Raw genomic sequence first — 17,634 nt, 5'->3', positions numbered from 1 at the left:
GGATATGGAGGCTGGGAGCCCGGGGCCTGATTCTGGCTCAGAGCTATTTCTCTGCCTTGTGACTCCAAATTATGGGGCAAGGGCCTGGCTCACACCTCCTCCCTGGGGGTGGGAAGGCCAAAGCGGATCAGAAGACTGCAGCCCCGGCAGGGGAGGCGCTGCCGTGTGGGCCTTTTAGGTGAATGTGAGAACCGTCTTTCTAGAAGGTGAGTCACAGCCTCGCTCCGTTTAACAATCTCCCTCAGCTGCTGCAGGTTTACTTTCTTCCTCCTCTGACGAGCTGAGAGATAAGGTGCTGTTCTTGGGGAAGGAAGCTGAGTGTGCAGGAGGACTTGCCCCAGAGGGCTGGAGCCTAGGACGGGGTTGTGGTGGACGGGGCGGGGCGGGGCGGGGTCAGGGGGTGCCTGGACCCAAGGCTCACCCGCGTCTGCATGGGGACCCCCTCCGCCCCTCCAGACAGCCTGCGCTCAGAGAGGCCTGAGACCGGCTCTGTCCTTGCCGATCAGCGAGAGCTCTTGGGTGAGTCATTTAACCTCTGAGACTCAGGCTCCTCTGCGTAAAACGGGGACAAAAAGAAGTAATTACAGACTTGCAGTGAGGAGTAAATGAGATAATAGAGGTGGAAACATTTCATACATGGTGAGACACTGTACAAAGTCAACGCTTTTATGATGAACTTTTTTGCATGGACTTAGGGCGTTGAAGTAGCCTCTCTTCCAGTCCTGAACTAGCAGTCAGCAGCCCCGTGTCTGAGCCTCTCTGAGCCTCAGTGTCGCCTTCTGAGGCCGCCTCAAGGGGAGGGGTCAGCACTGACATCGTTCCAATCCTTCCTGCAGGCCTCACACCAGCCAGCAGCTTCTCACCGCCTGCCCTTCCCTGTGAGGAGAGGGCTCTGTTCCGCATCCGCTCCGGTCTTCAATCTGCCTTCACCTCCAGCACTGATAGATCTTCTTGGCAAAGCTGCCTCCAAAGATTCCTGCTAACGCTTGTCTGTTCCTGCATCTTGCAAAACATGGCGCCCACGGCATCTTAAACCCAGATTGTCTGCAGCTGCTCCGGTGGACACTGCAGCTTCGCCCTCCTCCCTCTGGACTCCGGGAGCTGCGCCCGTCCTAGCGATGCCCTCGAGACCCTCGGCCCCAGCTGGGTGAGACCCTTCCAGAGCAGGACCCGACCTTGCCACCCACCAAGACTCCCACGGTGCCCTCCACCACCTCCCATGTCTGGCTGCCCAGGCAGGTTCTAGAATGTCTGTGCCCCAGAGCCGAGGAGAAGACGCAGCCAGTGGGGAAGAAGGGCCGGCAGGCGCAGCCCCGCTTCCCGATGACCACCTCCGGAGCCTGAAGGCCCTCACGGAGAAACTGAGGCTGGAGACCCGCAGGCCCTCCTACCTGGAATGGCAGGCCAGGCTGGAGGAGCAGACGTGGCCCTTCCCGAGGCCGGTGGCCGGGCAGCGGGCCTGTGTGGAAGAGGGGCCCCCAGGCCCCCCAGAAGCGCCCAGGCGGCATCCTCAACCTCATGGGATGGCCAGCCAGGATGATGGGGCCCCGTGCACGGGCAGGCTGGAGGGCTTCGAGAGCATCGATGAAGCTATAGCCTGGCTCAGGAAGGAACTGGTGAGTAAGAGGCTGTCCCTCCAGGAAGCCCCAGAAAAGATGCCATTCTCTCTCTGTCTCTGTCTCTGTCTCCACCCCTCTGTCTCTCTGTCTCTCCCCCATCTCTGCCCCTCCCAACGGCACATTTTCCTGTTTAGTCAAAGCTGGGCCTCATTACTGTGTGGGTATATGTGGTCCATGTGCCCATCAGCCCCCAACCACAGGTGCTTGTGCAGAGCCTGAGCCCATGTTTTTTATTTTTAGTTTGTTGGCCACGCCTTGCAGCATGTGGGATCTTAGTACCCCGACCAGGGATGGAAGCCTCACTCCCTGCATTGGAAGTGTGGAGTCTTAACCACTGGACTGCCGGGACAGTCCCCCTGAGCCTGTGTTTTGAAGGTGTCCCCAGCGCCACTCCTGGCATCAGAGTCCCATACACTCCTTCCTGGACTGTGACTGCCCCTCTTCCTCTCTGAATTCCTGTCACCCTGCCACCTGCCCAAGCTGCTGGCCGCTCCTGCGGCCCTTCATTCAGCAGCCACCCCCTGCCCCACGGCGCCGCTCTGGGCAGCGGGGCCGCGTGAGGCAAGCACAGGGCAGCGCGGGCGCTGCTGTAAGCAGCTCGGGCTCAGCCCAGCAGCGCTCTGCCCACATTGACGGGTGTACAGGGAGCTGCCCAGGGGCAGCGTGGCTGATCAGGCCTGGCGGGGGTGAAGGCTTTGGGCTGAGGCTCGGGGGCTGAGTAGGAAACTGCCCAGACGTGACAGCTGGGAGGGCATCCAGGTGGAATAAGTGTGAGCATTGGGCGTGCGTTGGGAGCCGGGGCCAGCAGCTCGACCTTTTTTCTGCCCACGGGCACAGCAGGCTCCCATCAGGGGCGTCGCTCAGCACATGAGAAGGGGGTTGGTGTGCAGAGCTGTGCGCCCGTCGCCCGGGGGAGAATCACTGGTCCTGGGCACGGTGGTGTCTCAGCAGAGCCAGGTGTGACGCTAATCGTGTGCTTTCAACTCCTGCCCCACCCAGCCCGTCACCTGCGGCCCGGGTCACAGCTGCCCAGCCGGGCCACTCTGGCCACAGGTGAGCCAGCAACCGAGGGCCAACCGCCTTCCAGAGCCTCCAGTAGCTCCTGGTCCCGCAGGGTAGGCAGAGGCCTGCCTGGTTTGCTGGGCAGAATCCTGAAAAATAAATCCCCTTTGGGGCCTGGAATTCCTTGTGAGTTAAGGTAAAGAACTGGGGCCAGGAGGGCTCAAGGACTCAAGCATCTGATTAATCAGACATCTTTTTCGGTTTTAATCTTTGATGTTGAGACTGTTTCTCAAAACACGTCTCCACTGGTAACTGGAGTGTTAGTTGCTTGCAGAGAAGACGCGGCCGCTGGGGATTCGCGCTGCGTCTCCAGACTCCCCAGCGCCACTGGGTGCTCTCGGGGCGTGTAAGAGGCGAGGACGGATGGACACGAAGCTGCTCTTTAAATCCTTGAGGCTGCACTGCTTTGATTTGTTTTCATAAAGAGGAACAAAAAAATAGTCCCATCAGTCAAGGATTCAATTAGCTGGCATTGGGTTCATTTGAGGTTTGATGGCTTCTGGGAGTGGAGACTTTTACTTCTAAGTAGGTTAGCATCCCGCACGGGTCCCCGTTGGGGGTGGAAATCAGAGAAGGAATTTCCTGGATGTGAACCAGTAGGGCATTCTCTCAAGTTGTCCCCCACGTCCGCCGGAGGAGAGCCGCCCCTCAACCCTGGCTGTATGTTACACTTACCTGGGAAGCCTTGAAACCCCCAAATCCTAGACCACACCCCAGACCAGTCAAACCAACATCTGGGGGTGGGCCCGGGCGTCAGTAGTTTTTCAAGCTATTCTCAAAGTGCAGCCTGGGTTGAGAACCTCTGCCATAGACCTACAGGCCGTGCTCATTTTTCTTGCCAAGCCCATTGCAAGCCAAGCAGCGCGAAGTGCCCCAGCCGGAGTGCACTGGCTGAGGGGAGGAAGGTGGATCAGGCCAAGGGCACCCGGGGGTGACGTATGGAGTCATACTCCACAGGCAGGGAGAGGAGCGTTAATCGTCAGGACTAACGTGGGTGCCTAAGGCTGTTGTAAATAAGTACAGTGAACATCGGCATTATTAATAATGCTTTATATTTGCGTATTTTCCCCCTTTCCATGCCACTTCTCTGTGCTGCCAAAGGTGGGTAATAAGCATAATAATAATAATAATATCAAGATTTGTTACCAACTGAGTGACTACCGTGTGCCAGGTGTTTCACATGCATGACTTAGCTCTTCTGAGTGTCACATCACCTTCCTGTTGCCCCATTTTACAGAAGAGGAAACTGAGGCTCAGAGGGGAATGTAGCAAAAAGTGAGAGGGTAGAAATTTGACCAGTGGCCTGTCTGGTTGCCTCGCCCAGGCTCTTCTTAGCCACTGTACTACATAGTGTCTTCCAAAGGCAGTTGATTTTGTGCCATGACTTCACAAAGATGTTGGCAGTCGATAGGTGAGGCAGAGGGAGAAACAAAATTGAGAGTCCAGCCCTCACGCTGTGGTCTCTTTTGTTCCTACAGCAGACCTGTGCAGTTGCTGTTATGTCTCCATTATACAGATGAGTAAACTGAGGCTCGTAGAGTCAGACGACCTGCCTAGAATTATATGACTAATAACTGGTGAACTCAGCCTTCACCAGTGAGAGTACAGCTTTGGGGAGAAAGGCAGGGGGTGAGAGGTGTCCCTCCCACAGGGCCCCATCGGGCAGGCCTCCTCCAGCTGCAGGTAGAGAAACTCTCAGAGCAAAGACTCTCCAACTCTAATGGGAAGATTCTGATCTTGTTAAAATGAAGATTCTGATCTTACAGGTCTGGGATGGGGTCCATGATTCCAAATTTCCAACAAGCGCCAAGGTAGTGCTTGCTGTACTGCTGGTCCACGGACCACACTTTGAGAATCAAGGACTGAAAGGCAGGCAAGACTGGGGTCAGAGAACCAAGAAGGGTCCTCAGAGGGAGCCCCCAAGGGTCCCCAAGCCTGTGCCCTAAACCCTGTCCCTGCTGTAACTGTCCTCTGGGCTTGGGCTCAGCCAGTGGGCTCCGGGGATGAAGCCACATCGTCCCACACCGAATGGTCCAAGAGCTGAATTAGTTCAGAAGACTTTAAGTCTGAGGTCAGAGCAGCCCAAACGCAGACCAGCAGGCAGGCCAACTGAAATGTGCAGTTCTGCCCGCTTCTGAGATTAAACAGTAACAAAGGCGACCTATAAAATCCTTTGACTAACTTGAAAACAGAGTCGAACATTTGATCAACACGCCCACGCTCCTGTTTTGACTCTCAGTCGAAACATTAAACTTCAGGTCATTGTTTTCCCTAATTCATCATCTGTTAACTCACTGAAGGTGTCATTACAAATTAACCTGTTTTTTAAAAATAGTGATTTCAAAAGTGGTTTCAAATAACCTTTGTTTTATTTTAAGCCCAGAGTCAAGTTTTCTCTATACCGGGGCAGGCTCTCTCTACCAATTTATCAGACCCGTGTGCAAATTTGTCTTTTCTCTTGGTGTGGCCAAGGAAACGTGAAACATCTGTAATTCAGTCAACTGTGTAGCTGTTTGCCCCACATGATGCCGTACTCAACTGGCTGGGAGTTCGGGGTCAGTCGTGGGTTTGTGCCCTGAACGGGTCTCTGACCATCAAGGGCTTATACCGGAGCCGTTGATGAAACCAGCGAGGTTCTTGTTGACAGCGCTGACCCTTCTAGAGGCAGGCGATGTCGGGTCTGGAAGGATGGGCGGTCCAACCCTATCTCCTAGGAGGTTAGCTCAAAGGCAGAGAGTGACTGCCTGAATCTCGGCTTATTTCCAAGGCCAGAGAGGGTCCTAGCAGCTCCCTCCGGGTCCACCCTTCCTCTCAGCTTTCACTGCAGGGAAAGTGCAGTCACTCCTGACACCCCCAGGGACCTGCACGTAGAGGGTTTTCCTTCAGAGTAACATGTTGGGGGTACAAGGAAGGTGGGAATCCTTAAGCCCTGTTGGCAGTGCTCCTTCAGCCAGGAAGGCTTGACCTTCAGCTCCCTGTGTATTCAGGAAAGGTGTCACCATCCGGCCACGGCAGGCAGGGCTGCCGCCTCTGTGCTCGGCAGCTTCGGGCCGCCTGACTCCCCAGGCTGAGACCCAGCATCGTTTACTGGGGAGACCGACTCAGAGCCTAGCGAAGTGGCCCTCTGCAGCTCTGCTTGATCCAGGCTGCTCCCGCTGCCCGATGCCACAGCCTCCAGCTTTCCACCTTCAGGGTAGCCTCACTAGGTCCAAGGGCCCTGGAGTGGGGCTGGGGCAATGCTTCAGGAAGGGGTGAGCTAGAAAGGATGTGGCCCTGAAGCTGTGGGTCTCAGCCCTCTTGCTGAGCCTGAAATTCAGAACAGGTCACAAACCTCTGATTGCGTTGGGCCGCAGAGCTTGCAGCCCAAGAGAAAGAGGGACACTCCCTTCTGCCTCTCTCTTTAGTCCTGCTAAAACGCTCCCCTTGCCAACATGAAGGATAAAGAAAAAGGAGAAATCGTCTACTTGGCCTGTGCGGTGCCAAAACTAAAACCAAAACAGAACATTCCAGCTCCCTAAGGCGTTGTCTTTGCGGCGAGAATCCCTGGCGTCAACAGGTATTTTTCTTTTAGCCTCATGCAGGTGTTTGATCCCCACAGACAGAGCCCCCCCCCAAAAAGGTGTTCATGGTTGTTAGAAAAAGGGAAAGGAAATCTGACAAGTTTTAATTATTCTAAGGCCTGCCATGGCAGGAGGCCCGTAGCCCTGGACCCAGCTGGCCTCTCCGGGTTAACCCTCTCTTGCCTGTGCCGCCCGCTTGACAAGCACGTGACTGGTGTGTCCGGGCACAGCCCTCTGAGGCCAGTGTTATCCACTGCTGCTGAATGACAGTTCGAGCTCACTGAGCATCTTCTGATGGGGATGGAGGTGAGAGGCGTGAGGGTGATAGCCACGTTAACCCCGCCCATCTGGGGGAGCATTTTATGGTCCTCAAGGCACGTTTACATACAGTATCTGAGTGAGACGGCTTGGAGGTATTTGCTATTCCCGTTTTACAGATGAGAAAACTGAGGCTCAGAAAGATGATGAGCCCGAGAGTCAGAGAGGTTAAGTGACTTGCCCAAGGTCACATGTAAGGGTGTGGCTAAGCCAGGACACAGACCTGCATCTCCTGGCTCTGGACCCAGATCTCTTTCCTTTGTACTAGGTACAGGTGCTCACATCAGATGTTCAAATCAGTGGGCCCATGAGTTGTCAAAAAGCCTGCATTTGAAACTCTGCTGATTTCAGAATGGGGGGACTTCCCTGGTAGTCCAGTGGTTAAGACTCCTACCCTCCAATGCAGGGGGCACAAGTTCAATCCCTGGTCGGGGATCTAAGATCATGGCACGGCTGAAAAAAAAAAAAATCAGGCCTTGATTTTAGAACGGGACATGTGTAAGGGGTCACAGAGAGTTATTAGCAACGCCTCATAACAACCCTATGCCAGGGATGGGGGCAGCCATGCCCGGTCCATAATGAGGATAATACCTTGCTCAGAGCTACCCAGGGGGCTGCTGGCTGAGCTGGGGTTTGATGCACTAGAGTTTCTAGCCCAGGTGTCACTTTGCCCGAGGCTAGGTCTCCTCTGCATAGCAGGGGCTTTCCACCCATCCACTCCTGCGGCGGCGGGGGGGGGGGGGGGGGGGGGGGGGGGGGGGGCGGAGCCTATCTCGTTAATCTGGCCAGATACCGCCCTTTAGCAGTTACTAAAGAATTGCTAAACAAAGGGGCCTACAAAGGAAATACTCCAAAACATCAATGACCTTTATTTCTGGGAGCTGATGTTATCCTTTGGACTTTTCTGTAGTTTCTGAAATTTCTAAAATAGAAATATATATGATTAGGGAGAAAAAAAGATTATAAAAGTAAAAGACAAAAGACGGGAAAGAACTAAGGTCCTCTTCTTGCCAGTGTAATTGGCACACATGCCTCCCCTCATAGCTTCCAGGTTAAATAAGGCATCGGATCTCCTAGAAAAAGATAAAAAATGGGATCTGCCATTGCTAGACATCCCCCACTCGGCATTAGGTGGGACCAGTGGGATGAAGGTGGCTCCGAATCAGGAGATCCTGCCTGCTTTCCATCTCTTGGCCACCTTGCAATGCAGAGAAGAGGATGGGAGAGGGCGGGGCCAGAGGCCTGATGGCCGCACTTAACCAGAAGAACAGCGCGAGGTGGTCCTGGGGCTGTAAGAGGCAGGCGGGCGTCCTTCGATCCAACTTGTTCGTTCAGTACGAGCTGTGTTGACCAAATGCCTGGGCTTAGGTGCTGGTGCCGGTGGGGACAGGGCCCTTGTCTTTATGGGGCCCCCCCTTTGTGGATGAGACAAACATGTAAACAGTGACACCGTGAGACAAGAGCTATGCTAGAGGAACAGTAAATGTAGTCCCCAAATGCTTTGGGGTGTGAGGCCCATGTGGAGCGGTCACCGAGGGCCAGGTACGGTGGACTTTGAAATTAACCAAAGGAAGTACACATCCCTAACTTCCTTAGCAACCAGATCCACGTCTCCAAGGCTTGACATTAGCCTTCTCCTTATTCCCATTCCCATTGTCCTGTGATAATTAAAACCCAGCTCCTCGGAGGGGCACCCTCCCAGCTGTGGTAACCACCCTCCAGGCTAGTGTGTAGTAACCGCTGGATCAGGCTCCCAGCCCTCTGTGGAAATTCAGATGCCGTAAGGCTGGGACTTCACATGTGCCTGCAGGTGATTCTAATGTGACAGGGCCCGTAACTGGTCACAGGTGGAGTCGGCAAAGCATGCAGTTTGTAACTAGATTAGACGTCCAGTCAAGTTCTACCTCATCCTGGCTGTGTGAGTTTAGGAAACCCCGTTAGCCTGGCCCTCGGTTTTGTCATTGTAAAGCGGAGATTATACATCCTACCCGGCAGGGGGTTGTGACGGGACAGCGAGGCGGGCACAGAGGGCAGAGGGCACCTGCTGGGCTCCCGAGGTGGGCAGGCACTATGCACGCACATCCATGTGCCTCTTCTATGCTGGCACTAACACCACCCCCATTTTATGGGTGAGGAAACTGAGGTAAAGTGACTCGCCTGTGGTCAACCAGCAGAGCAGGAATTGGAGCCCAGATCTGCTGGCCTCAGAACCCCTGCTGCCCAGCCAGGGGCTCCCGAGGTCAGAAGAGGTGAAGGCGCATCGTGCTTCACGAGGCTTTGGGCCGTCAACACCTCAGACGTAGTTCGTGAGTTGAGCAGTCAACTCGCTGTCTCAACTCCTGGAACTCTGGGCCGTCGTTCTCCAATGCTTCCCGATTCTACACTCTTTCAGGCACTCTCCTGCCTCTGAGAAGGACACTCGTTATCCTGACACAGAGGGTGGCACACAGGGTCTCGGGACTGTTCACGGCCCGAGGTGCCCCTGGGCTGGACTGTCTGTTTCCGAGGGGTGTGTTATTTTACAGGCTCTGGACCCACCCTTGCCCCAGGGCTCCTCCAGGGGCTGAAAAGCCGGCACTGCCCCGAGGTGTTGGCCGTGTCCCCAGGCTCAGGCGTGAGCCAGACTCAGCCAGCAAGCTGACAAAAGCCAGGGAAAGGCCACCGAGGCTCCCTCCAGGTGGCTAAGCCCTCGGCAGCCGGGAGATGGTTTCCAGAGCTGCACCGAGGGTCTGGCACTCGGGGGGCACCGCTCCCGACTGCTGGCAGGGCCAGGCCAGGCCCCAAGGTGCCCAGGAGCCAGGGAGGGGCCCGGGTGGCAGGCGGCCCTGGCTTCTCTACCTCCCACGTGGCTCCCCGCAGGCCGGGCTCCCCACCCCACCCCCGGCACAGGGACTGAGGAGGACAAAGCCTCCTCCTGCCAGAGCAACTGCTTCGCGCAGTGCTGGTTACAACTATGGACGGAGCCGTCGGTGCTCAAGCAGGAAGGAACCCAAGGGGTGGTGAGCCTTCATTTTTCAGCCAGAGACGGAGATGGGTGGAGAGGTCCTGCGAGTGTCCACTAGCAGCTGCTGCTCGGGGGCTCCCCCTGCCCTCTCTAGCCTCTCCCACGCTCGGCCGGCGGCCCCACGTCGGTGCTGGACACACTGCATGGCGCTTAGCAGTCCCCGAGTTTTCCTGAGCACCCAGGGTGTGCTCGGGCTCACCCCCTAGCTCTGGCACGTGAAGGGGAGCCAGGTCACGGACGCCCCACGGGCACAGCAGACACCCTCCTGAGATGGGCTCTGAGTCCAGCCCAGCACTGAGGCTGCTGTGAGGCCCCTCCCGGGGTGAAGCCCAAACCATTATTCCCTCTGAGGAGGCAGGTTCCAGGGTAACGGAGCGTGAAATGACTTGGGAGAGCTAATGGCCTTGCTCACACTTGCAGAGAACAGATTTGCTTCACTTCCTTTGGAAGGCACAGGTGGGAATCTATATATAGAACTGCAGGTGCAGGGGCACCTTAATCACTCATAGGAGACCTAGTTCCACAGGGCTCGCTTCCTGACTCTTGGGCAGTGAGGGTTCCTGGCTGGTTCCTGGGCTCACTTGGTGTCAGACGTGAAACTCCCAGCCCATCCGTTTCCAAGCCGGGGAGCCCAGAGCCCAAGAAAAGTCTAGAAGTCCCCACACAGGTGCTCCAGGGGTCTTCTGGGGGCTCCCTAAGGATGCCAGGCACCTCAGCCCTGTTCCATCACATGTGACAAGGGCCCTGGCTAGAGCTGATCTCCACGCAACCCCTTAATGAAGTGCTACTCCTGCCTGTGCTGGTGGGCGCTCCCTGCAGGTGGAAGTTCAGAAGGCAACCCAAGGAGCTCAAGGCAGAGCAGGAAGTGCGGGGGCGGGGGCGTCTCGTCTCTGTCTACTCTCTCGTCTAGAGACACCCTAGCAGGAGAGGCGGGGGGCCAGCCCTCCCTGCAGTCTTGCTTGGGGCTCAGGGGGAATAGCTGTGCTGTGGGCCCCACTCCAGCAGCCTGGCACAGGGGAGCACCATCCTGGGGCTAGCCGTTGCCCAGCAAGGCCCCCACTTGCTGTCCAGGGCAGTGGCAGGGAAGTTGGGGAAGTTCCCAGCCCACCCTGCGGGCCTGAACCCATCGTGTCCAAGCTGAGGACACCCCTGCCTGGGAGATGCCTCCACGGCAAATGCTGAGGTGCTTCGGTGTTCCTGGCTCTGTGACTCTGGACAGACCACTTGGTGAGGAGATGCCAGTACAGCCCTATCAGCCCAGCCGGCCGTACTTGGTATTGATAACAATGGGAAGGGCGACACAGGTGTCAGGTGTGAGCAATCACCCCCAAAGTGTGTGGGAAGCATGGGCTGGTGACTAGTTCTGCTCCAGGCAGTTGGGGAACGAAGGAGAATCACACTGTCCTCCAGAACTCCTAAACCTAGTAGGAGAGATAAGAATGTCGTATGGGAAATAAGAAAAAATAACTGACGGCTTAGCTCTATGAAGAATGGATAAAGTGGAACTAATATTTGTGGAACCCCGTGTCCTGGACCACGTGTCTTATATATGTTTTATTTATTTAATTCTCAGAACAGGCAGGCATTATTATTGCACCCATTTCACAGATGAGGAAATTGAGGCTCAGGCAGCTTGAGCAACTTGCCGAGAGGGGCACCTCCAGTGAGTGGTGGTGAAGGACTTTGGACCCACAAGCCGATGCTCTGTTCATTCTACTCGAGGCCTCTCCCCAGGCCTGGAGGGCAGCCTGGGTGGGAAAGTCAGGGATGGTGTCCTAGGATTGTCCCACCTGTGTAAAATCAAGACCTGGCTCTAGGAGAATTGAATTCATTCATTCATTCATTCGATCAATGCCTTTTTTTTTTTTTTAACTTAAAAAATATATTACTTTATTCCAACTTGTGTTTCCACCTCAGCCATGCCTTTTGAGCACCAGGCCTGATCTCTCCTGCGTGTTTTACTGTCTGGTGAGGAGACAGGCAATGCTGTGTGTAGGTGTTGCCGTAAGAGGTACCTACGGTTGGGGTGTCACCCAGCCTGCAGGGTTGGGGGGCAAGGGCTGAGCTGGGCACGTGGATGATGGCGTGGGAAGGAGTGGTTCTGGGGGAGGGGACACAGACCCAGCGTGGCTGCCACAAGGCACCAGGGGCTCAGAATGGGAGTTCAAGGCTGGAGAGAGCAAGGGAGCCAGGAGGGCCGGTTGTACCTTTGAAAGGTTTGAAGAAGGGGAGAAACCTGGCTGCTGGCCTCTTGGCTGCAGGGCTGAGTGCAGAGAGTGGGAGGGGGGCAGGGAGGCGTGAAAGGGTGCTGAGGTGCAGGCTGACAAGTGAATGTGGGTGTGCTCATCTAGGCCTGTCTTTCCCGTCTCTCCCCTCTCACAAATTCCTTTCTTGGGTGTACGGCTTCTAGGGCTCCCTCATGTCCAGGATGCAACCTTATGAGGTGGGGGGAGGTGACGAGCATCCTCTTTCCACAAAGGGGTCACATCTCCTGCCCCGGGCCACTCGTCTCCTTATAGGCTGGACTGGGGACTGTCTTCATCCATTCAGGCCGCTGCAGCAAACCATCTCCAACGGGGTGGCTGATAAACGACTGACATTCAATTATCACAGCTCCGGAGGCTAGAAGTCTGGGGTCAGGGTCCCAGCATGGTCAGGGGAGGGTCGTCTTCCGAGTTAAAGACTTCTCGCTGGGTCCTCACATGATGGAAAGGGACGAGGGGACTCTCTGGGGGGTCTCTTTTTTTTTTTTTTTTTTTTTAATGCGGTACGTGGGCCTCTCACTGTTGCAGCCTCTCCTGTTGCGGAGCACAGGCTCCAGACGCGCAGGCTCAGCGGCCATGGCTCACGGGCCCAGCCGCTCCGCGGCATGTGGGATCTTCCCGGACTGGGGCACGAACCCGTGTCCCCTGCATCGGCAGGCGGACTCTCAACCACTGCGCCACCAGGGAAGCCCCCTGGGGTCTCTTCATAAGAATAGTAATCCTATCGTGAGGGCTCTACCCGCTGGCCGCATCACCTCCCAAAGGCCCACCTCCTAATACCAGCACATTGGGCTTTAGGGTTTCAACATATGAATTTGAGGGGGACACAAAGATTCAGACCAAAGCAGAACCCAGAGCCTCTGGGGGCAGCCCTGGGGGCCTTCAGAAGGCACCACCCTGTCCTTCCCAAAGGTCAGCCTCCCCTGTGCAGGCGGCAGCTTGGCCTAGGACCTTCCAAGTTTGCAAACCGAAGACTTTATCATATAGTATGTAGAGCTTGACTCTTGCCATTGGCGACGGAGAGTCCCTGCTGGGGCCTGAAGCACCCCCTGCTCTCTGTCCTGGCTCTGGGGCTCTGCTCCGACTTTCCCTCCCAGCAGACAATGGCTCCAGGGGCATCAGGAGAACCCAGATTCAGCCTGTCCCTGCCCCAGCACCAAGATTGGGGCTGCAGAGCAAGCGGAGGCCGAAAAACATGTTCCAGCCTCTGCCTGAGTCAACGGCATCCCCTGGAAATCAATTCACAAACCCAGTTTGGTTTCTAGGACGTATTTGAAAAAAAAAATTAAATTTTCCCAGCATCTGAGGTTGTCATCCAGCAGCACACCTCAGTGACAACCCTCACGGTCTTTCCTCACAGCACGTCTCTGGCTCTTTCTCAGAGGCCAAACCCAAGATCAAATAACGAATCATGGTTTATCCAGGCTTCTATTTCTACACAATGCTGATTAAAACAATAACTGGACGTTTAGTTGAGTTAAGTCATGAGACAGGTTATGAAAACTCTTTCCATGGTTCAAGATGAAGTCTCATAGAGAAGGGAGCATGGTCCGAGAAAACGGCCTGGATTTTATACCCAGTTTCTCTTCAGCATCGATCAGAGGCTCATTGTGGCTGTTGGGCTGGGATAGCTTAGATTCCAGCCTCAGAAATCGGGATTGAACAAAATGCCCTTGATCACCTTGGGATTTTTGTTTTCCTGTCTGCCTGGATACTGTCCATTCCAAGAGCTGTAAGAAGCAAATAGATCATAAGTAATGCACCATATAAACAACAATATTGGCCAAAGAAAAGTAAGAATTTCACCATGTAGGACCTTTCTCTCCAGGCCTAGGTGCAGAATGTTGAAATTGGGCAGGGCCCAATAAAGTTTTGAGCCTTTATTAAAAAGACTTAGATGCTGGCCCTAAAACCTGGCCCTGGTGACTCAGCTATCAACATGAGTTTAATGCTCTCCCTGGCAAAGGCTCAGCTGTGGGATATGCCGATTTCAATCCCCCCTCCCAGGGTGGCCTGTTGCCTCTGCAGGGTAAAGTTACTTGTAGGATTCTCAGAGGCGCTGCCTGTAACTCCAGCAATCCTCTAATTGCGGTATAGTATTTGGTGAAAGGGTGTGTTGCCACGGGGTGAGAAAATACACACACCACGGGGGTGGCAGCTGACCCGTGGCCCTGTTGCAATAGCTTGGCTGTAGCCAACGTGTTTGATTCTCTGAGTCAGATAAGAATGGCTCTTAGGAGAGGCTGGTTGTTTCTAAGGTGGAAGGTGAAACCCCAAGGGAGGGAAGAAGTAACTAAAGGTGGTCATCAAGCTGCTCTGCAAGAGGAAGAGGGAGATTTCTTGGGTTTTGCTTGAAGGGATAAGGAGGCGTGAGGGGCGGTGAGGCTCTGAGAGTGGGGAGGGGCTAGAAAGGGGGCATCAGGGAGGGTGGCGGTCGGGAAACTCAGGACAGAAGAATCTAAGTGTGTAGGTGGTGTCTCTTTATCCGAGTGATGTCTCTTTATCCGAGTCCCATGGATCGCTAGTGATTTCCTGGAGAATTAAAAGAGGGGCTGACTCCTGCCTCTGGACTGGCTGGAATAAAAATATTTACTGGCTGCAGTAAAATGGTGCAGAGAACAGTATGGCGGGTCCTCAAAAAATTCAACATAGTATTAGCATAGGATCCAGCAATTCCACTTCTGGGTATACTTCCAAAAGAAGTGAAAGCAGGGACTTGAACACGTACTGTGCACCTGTGCTCATAGCAGCATTATTCACGAGAGCCAAGAGGTGGAAGCAGACCAGACATCCATCCATGGATGAAAGGATAAGCCAAAGGCGATGTATACGTTCCGTGGAATGTAATTCAGGCTTAGAAAGGAAATTCCAACATGTGCTACAACGTGGATGAACCTTGAGGCCATTATGCTGAGAGAAATATGGCAGTCACAAAACGGTAAATACTGTACTGATTCCACTTACACAAGGTAATTGGATAGTCAAACTCACAGAGACAGAAAGTAGAATAGTGATTGCCAGGGGCTGGGGGGAGGGAAAATGGGGAGTTATTATTTAATGGAGACAGAGCTCCAATTTTGCAAGATGAAAAGAGTTCTGCAGATGGTTGGTGGTGACAGCTGCACAGCAATGGAAAAGTACTTAATGCCACTGAACTGTACGCTTCAAAATGGTTAAGAGGGTAAAATTTTATGTTCTGTGTACTTTGACACAATTGAAAAAATCCTGGGGGGAAAAAAGCCTCTTAGCCCTGTACGTTTTGCTTAGGTTTCTTCGGGGGCTGAGAAAACTCATTTCTATATGGATTTGGCTTGACTACAGTGGAGTTACCTCTTAAGCGGGGACTCAGTTTAGGGTTTAAGTGTGGAGTCCCCCTTGGAAAATTCCTGTGTGGCCCACAGAGTAGGTGGGAAGGGGGCCAACGCTGCTGCTTTTCCTTGTAGCCCTGGAACAAACACTGTGTCTTTGAGCATCAGGTGCAACGTGGATTTACATTCATGAGTCATAACGAAATACGTCTTGCAAGCCAGTCCTAGGGTGGGCTGCTCACGCTGTGGTGGGCCCTCAGGACCAAGCTTAGTGAGGAAACAGAATGATCAGCCTCTTCTGGTGTTGGGCTCCAACAAGTGGAGGGACATGCATCACCTTCCCCACAGGAAGCCGTTTCCTTCCCCTCATGCAGAGGCGAACGCCTCCAAGCTCAATGGGCGTGTGAGGTGTCTCCACCGAGGTGGCCTTTGTCCAGCCCAAGGACAGACAGATGCCTTACTATCAAACCACCCCCCACACACCTTTCAGCTGACTCTGATGGGTTTTCAACACTAAATTGTTCTCTGACCTTGGACCAGACCTACTGGCCATAGAAAAATGGCCCCTTCCCCCCACCAGGCCTCCCTGCTGACCACATCTCACAGGTACTTCCAGACACCTGCTCAAAACTGAAATTCTCCAACTTAAAAGGATCTTTTCAGATTGAAGATGCAATCCCTGAGGCCAATGCCTTGGTTCAGATCCGAGCCGTAGGGTTCCTAGCTTTCAAAGAGAACCATCTTCAAATTACAGGATACCCCAAAGAGAAGTGGTTCAAGGCAAACTCACAGAAGACCATATTAAATAAAGCAGTGGTGTGAGCCGGCACTGGCTTTCAGACGAATTGGACCCCCATCTCCTACAGAAGGGCTTAGGCAGCACCTAGCCCAGTTCTAGGCATGGCTGGAGGCTCCAAATAAGTGAATGAATGACCAGCTGCCCTCTGGTGAGCCCGCCAGCGTTGATTTGGCACTATTCTAGATCAATACAATTTCTGATTGGCAATACATTTGGGTTGTGATGCCCAAGGATTGAGAAGTAAACTAATGAACAGGACGCTATGAATTTTAACCCCGTTTTCCATTAAACACTTTGCTGATCCCCGGGCAAGTCTTTCTATCTTGGTTTTTCTCACCTATAAACTCTGTATAAGAGAGATCTGTAGAAGTACATCAAAACATGGAAGAGAGAAAACAGAGCAATGAAATGCTTACTGGTGAAGTCGCTAATTTTTCTACCCCAAAATGCACTTGGTTCCAAGGCCGAATTCTTAAATGTTTAAAATGCATTTAAGACAGACATTCTTAAGAATGCAGACATTCTTAAATGTTTAAAAAACAATGTGACGGCATACCCACCACCCAACATAAGATACAAAACATCATCAATAGAGTTGAAGCCCCTGAATACCTTCCCCAAGTTCAGTCACTGCTTCCTGCCCAAAGGCAACCGTGCTCCTGAATCTGGACAAACGTGATAACCACTGCGCTACAGAAATGACGCCTGAATTTGGTGTTTATCATTCCCGTGCAATTCTTTATACCCTTACTCCATTTATATATATATATATCTGTAAACAGAGAGACAGCTGGAAATACCTTTAAGCCAGGACTGACACGCATGTCTTCCAGAAGGATTTTGACACAGTATCTAGCTTAGCACAAAGGATTGTTTGCCAAGCACATCCTTATTTGTCACCTCACTCTCTGTGTCTTTTCACCTCCCTGAGCTGGGAACGGGCTACTCTCTCTAGGTGGACCCCAAATGGTGATGCAAGCCCTTCATTAGGTCTCCTGTTAACGGGCCTGGGCCCGTCCGGGACTATGGAGCTGAAGCACCGACCCCCCACCCCTCTCCCCGGCCCAGCTCGGCGCTGATGCCTCCCCCATCTTCCCTTGCAGACGGAGATGCGGCTTCAGGACCAGCAGCTGGCCCGGCAGCTCATGCGCCTGCGCAGTGACATCCACAAGCTGAAGATCGAGCAGACCTGCGACCTCCACCGGCGGATGCTCAACGACGCCACCTACGAGCTGGAGGAGCGGGACGAGCTGTCCGACCTCTTCTGCGATGCCCCGCTCGCCTCCTCCTTCAGTCTCTCCGCGCCACTCAAGCTCATTGGGGTCACCAAGATGAACATCAACTCCCGCAGGTTTTCTCTGTGCTGAGAAGCCCTAAACGGGGCGGTGGAGCCGGAATGAGGGTTTGGGAGGTGGACGGTGGGGGGCGGCGGGGGGCGGGGCGTGGGAAGGAAGCTGAGGCCCAGCTACCCGAGCGGGTCTCCCCGGAGGCAGGGCGTCCCCGGGACCTGTGACACGTGCTCTCAGGGCCCAGCTGTGGAGCTCAGTGTCCCCATGCCTGGCCCTGGTTTAATACCCAAAGAGTCCTGCAGAAGGGCTGCCGCATCCGCTGTTCAGTGAGACCTGGGTCCCCAGGGCACACGTCTCATCCTCCCCTTAGTGACCCACATTCCTGTTTCCGGAATCACTGGTGCTATGACC

General features: G+C 54.1%; 1 protein-coding gene across 1 annotated transcript; it reads left to right on the top strand.

Annotated features, from left to right (window-relative positions):
• The first annotated feature begins 994 nt into the window (after positions 1-994).
• Positions 995-17,301, top strand: FAM167A (family with sequence similarity 167 member A). The gene is made up of 2 exons (XM_060013614.1): positions 995-1,616; positions 17,038-17,301. The coding sequence occupies exons 1-2, from the start codon at positions 1,248-1,250 to the stop codon at positions 17,299-17,301; spliced, it is 633 nt and encodes a 210-aa protein (XP_059869597.1). The 5' UTR covers positions 995-1,247.
• Positions 17,302-17,634: the final 333 nt, after the last annotated feature.

Source organism: Delphinus delphis, chromosome 6 (genome assembly GCF_949987515.2).
Source record: "Delphinus delphis chromosome 6, mDelDel1.2, whole genome shotgun sequence".
NCBI lineage: Eukaryota > Metazoa > Chordata > Mammalia > Artiodactyla > Delphinidae > Delphinus > Delphinus delphis.
The sequence above is the reverse complement of the archived record's forward strand: the minus strand, read 5'-3'. Positions and strand labels throughout refer to the sequence as shown.

Coding starts and splice junctions, on each gene's coding strand:
- FAM167A (XM_060013614.1), top strand. CDS start 1,248: ATGTCTGTGCCCCAGAGCCGAGGAGAAGACGCAGCCAGTGGGGAAGAA. Junction 1,617..17,037: donor CCTGGCTCAGGAAGGAACTG/GTGAGTAAGAGG, acceptor CTTCCCTTGCAG/ACGGAGATGCGGCTTCAGGA.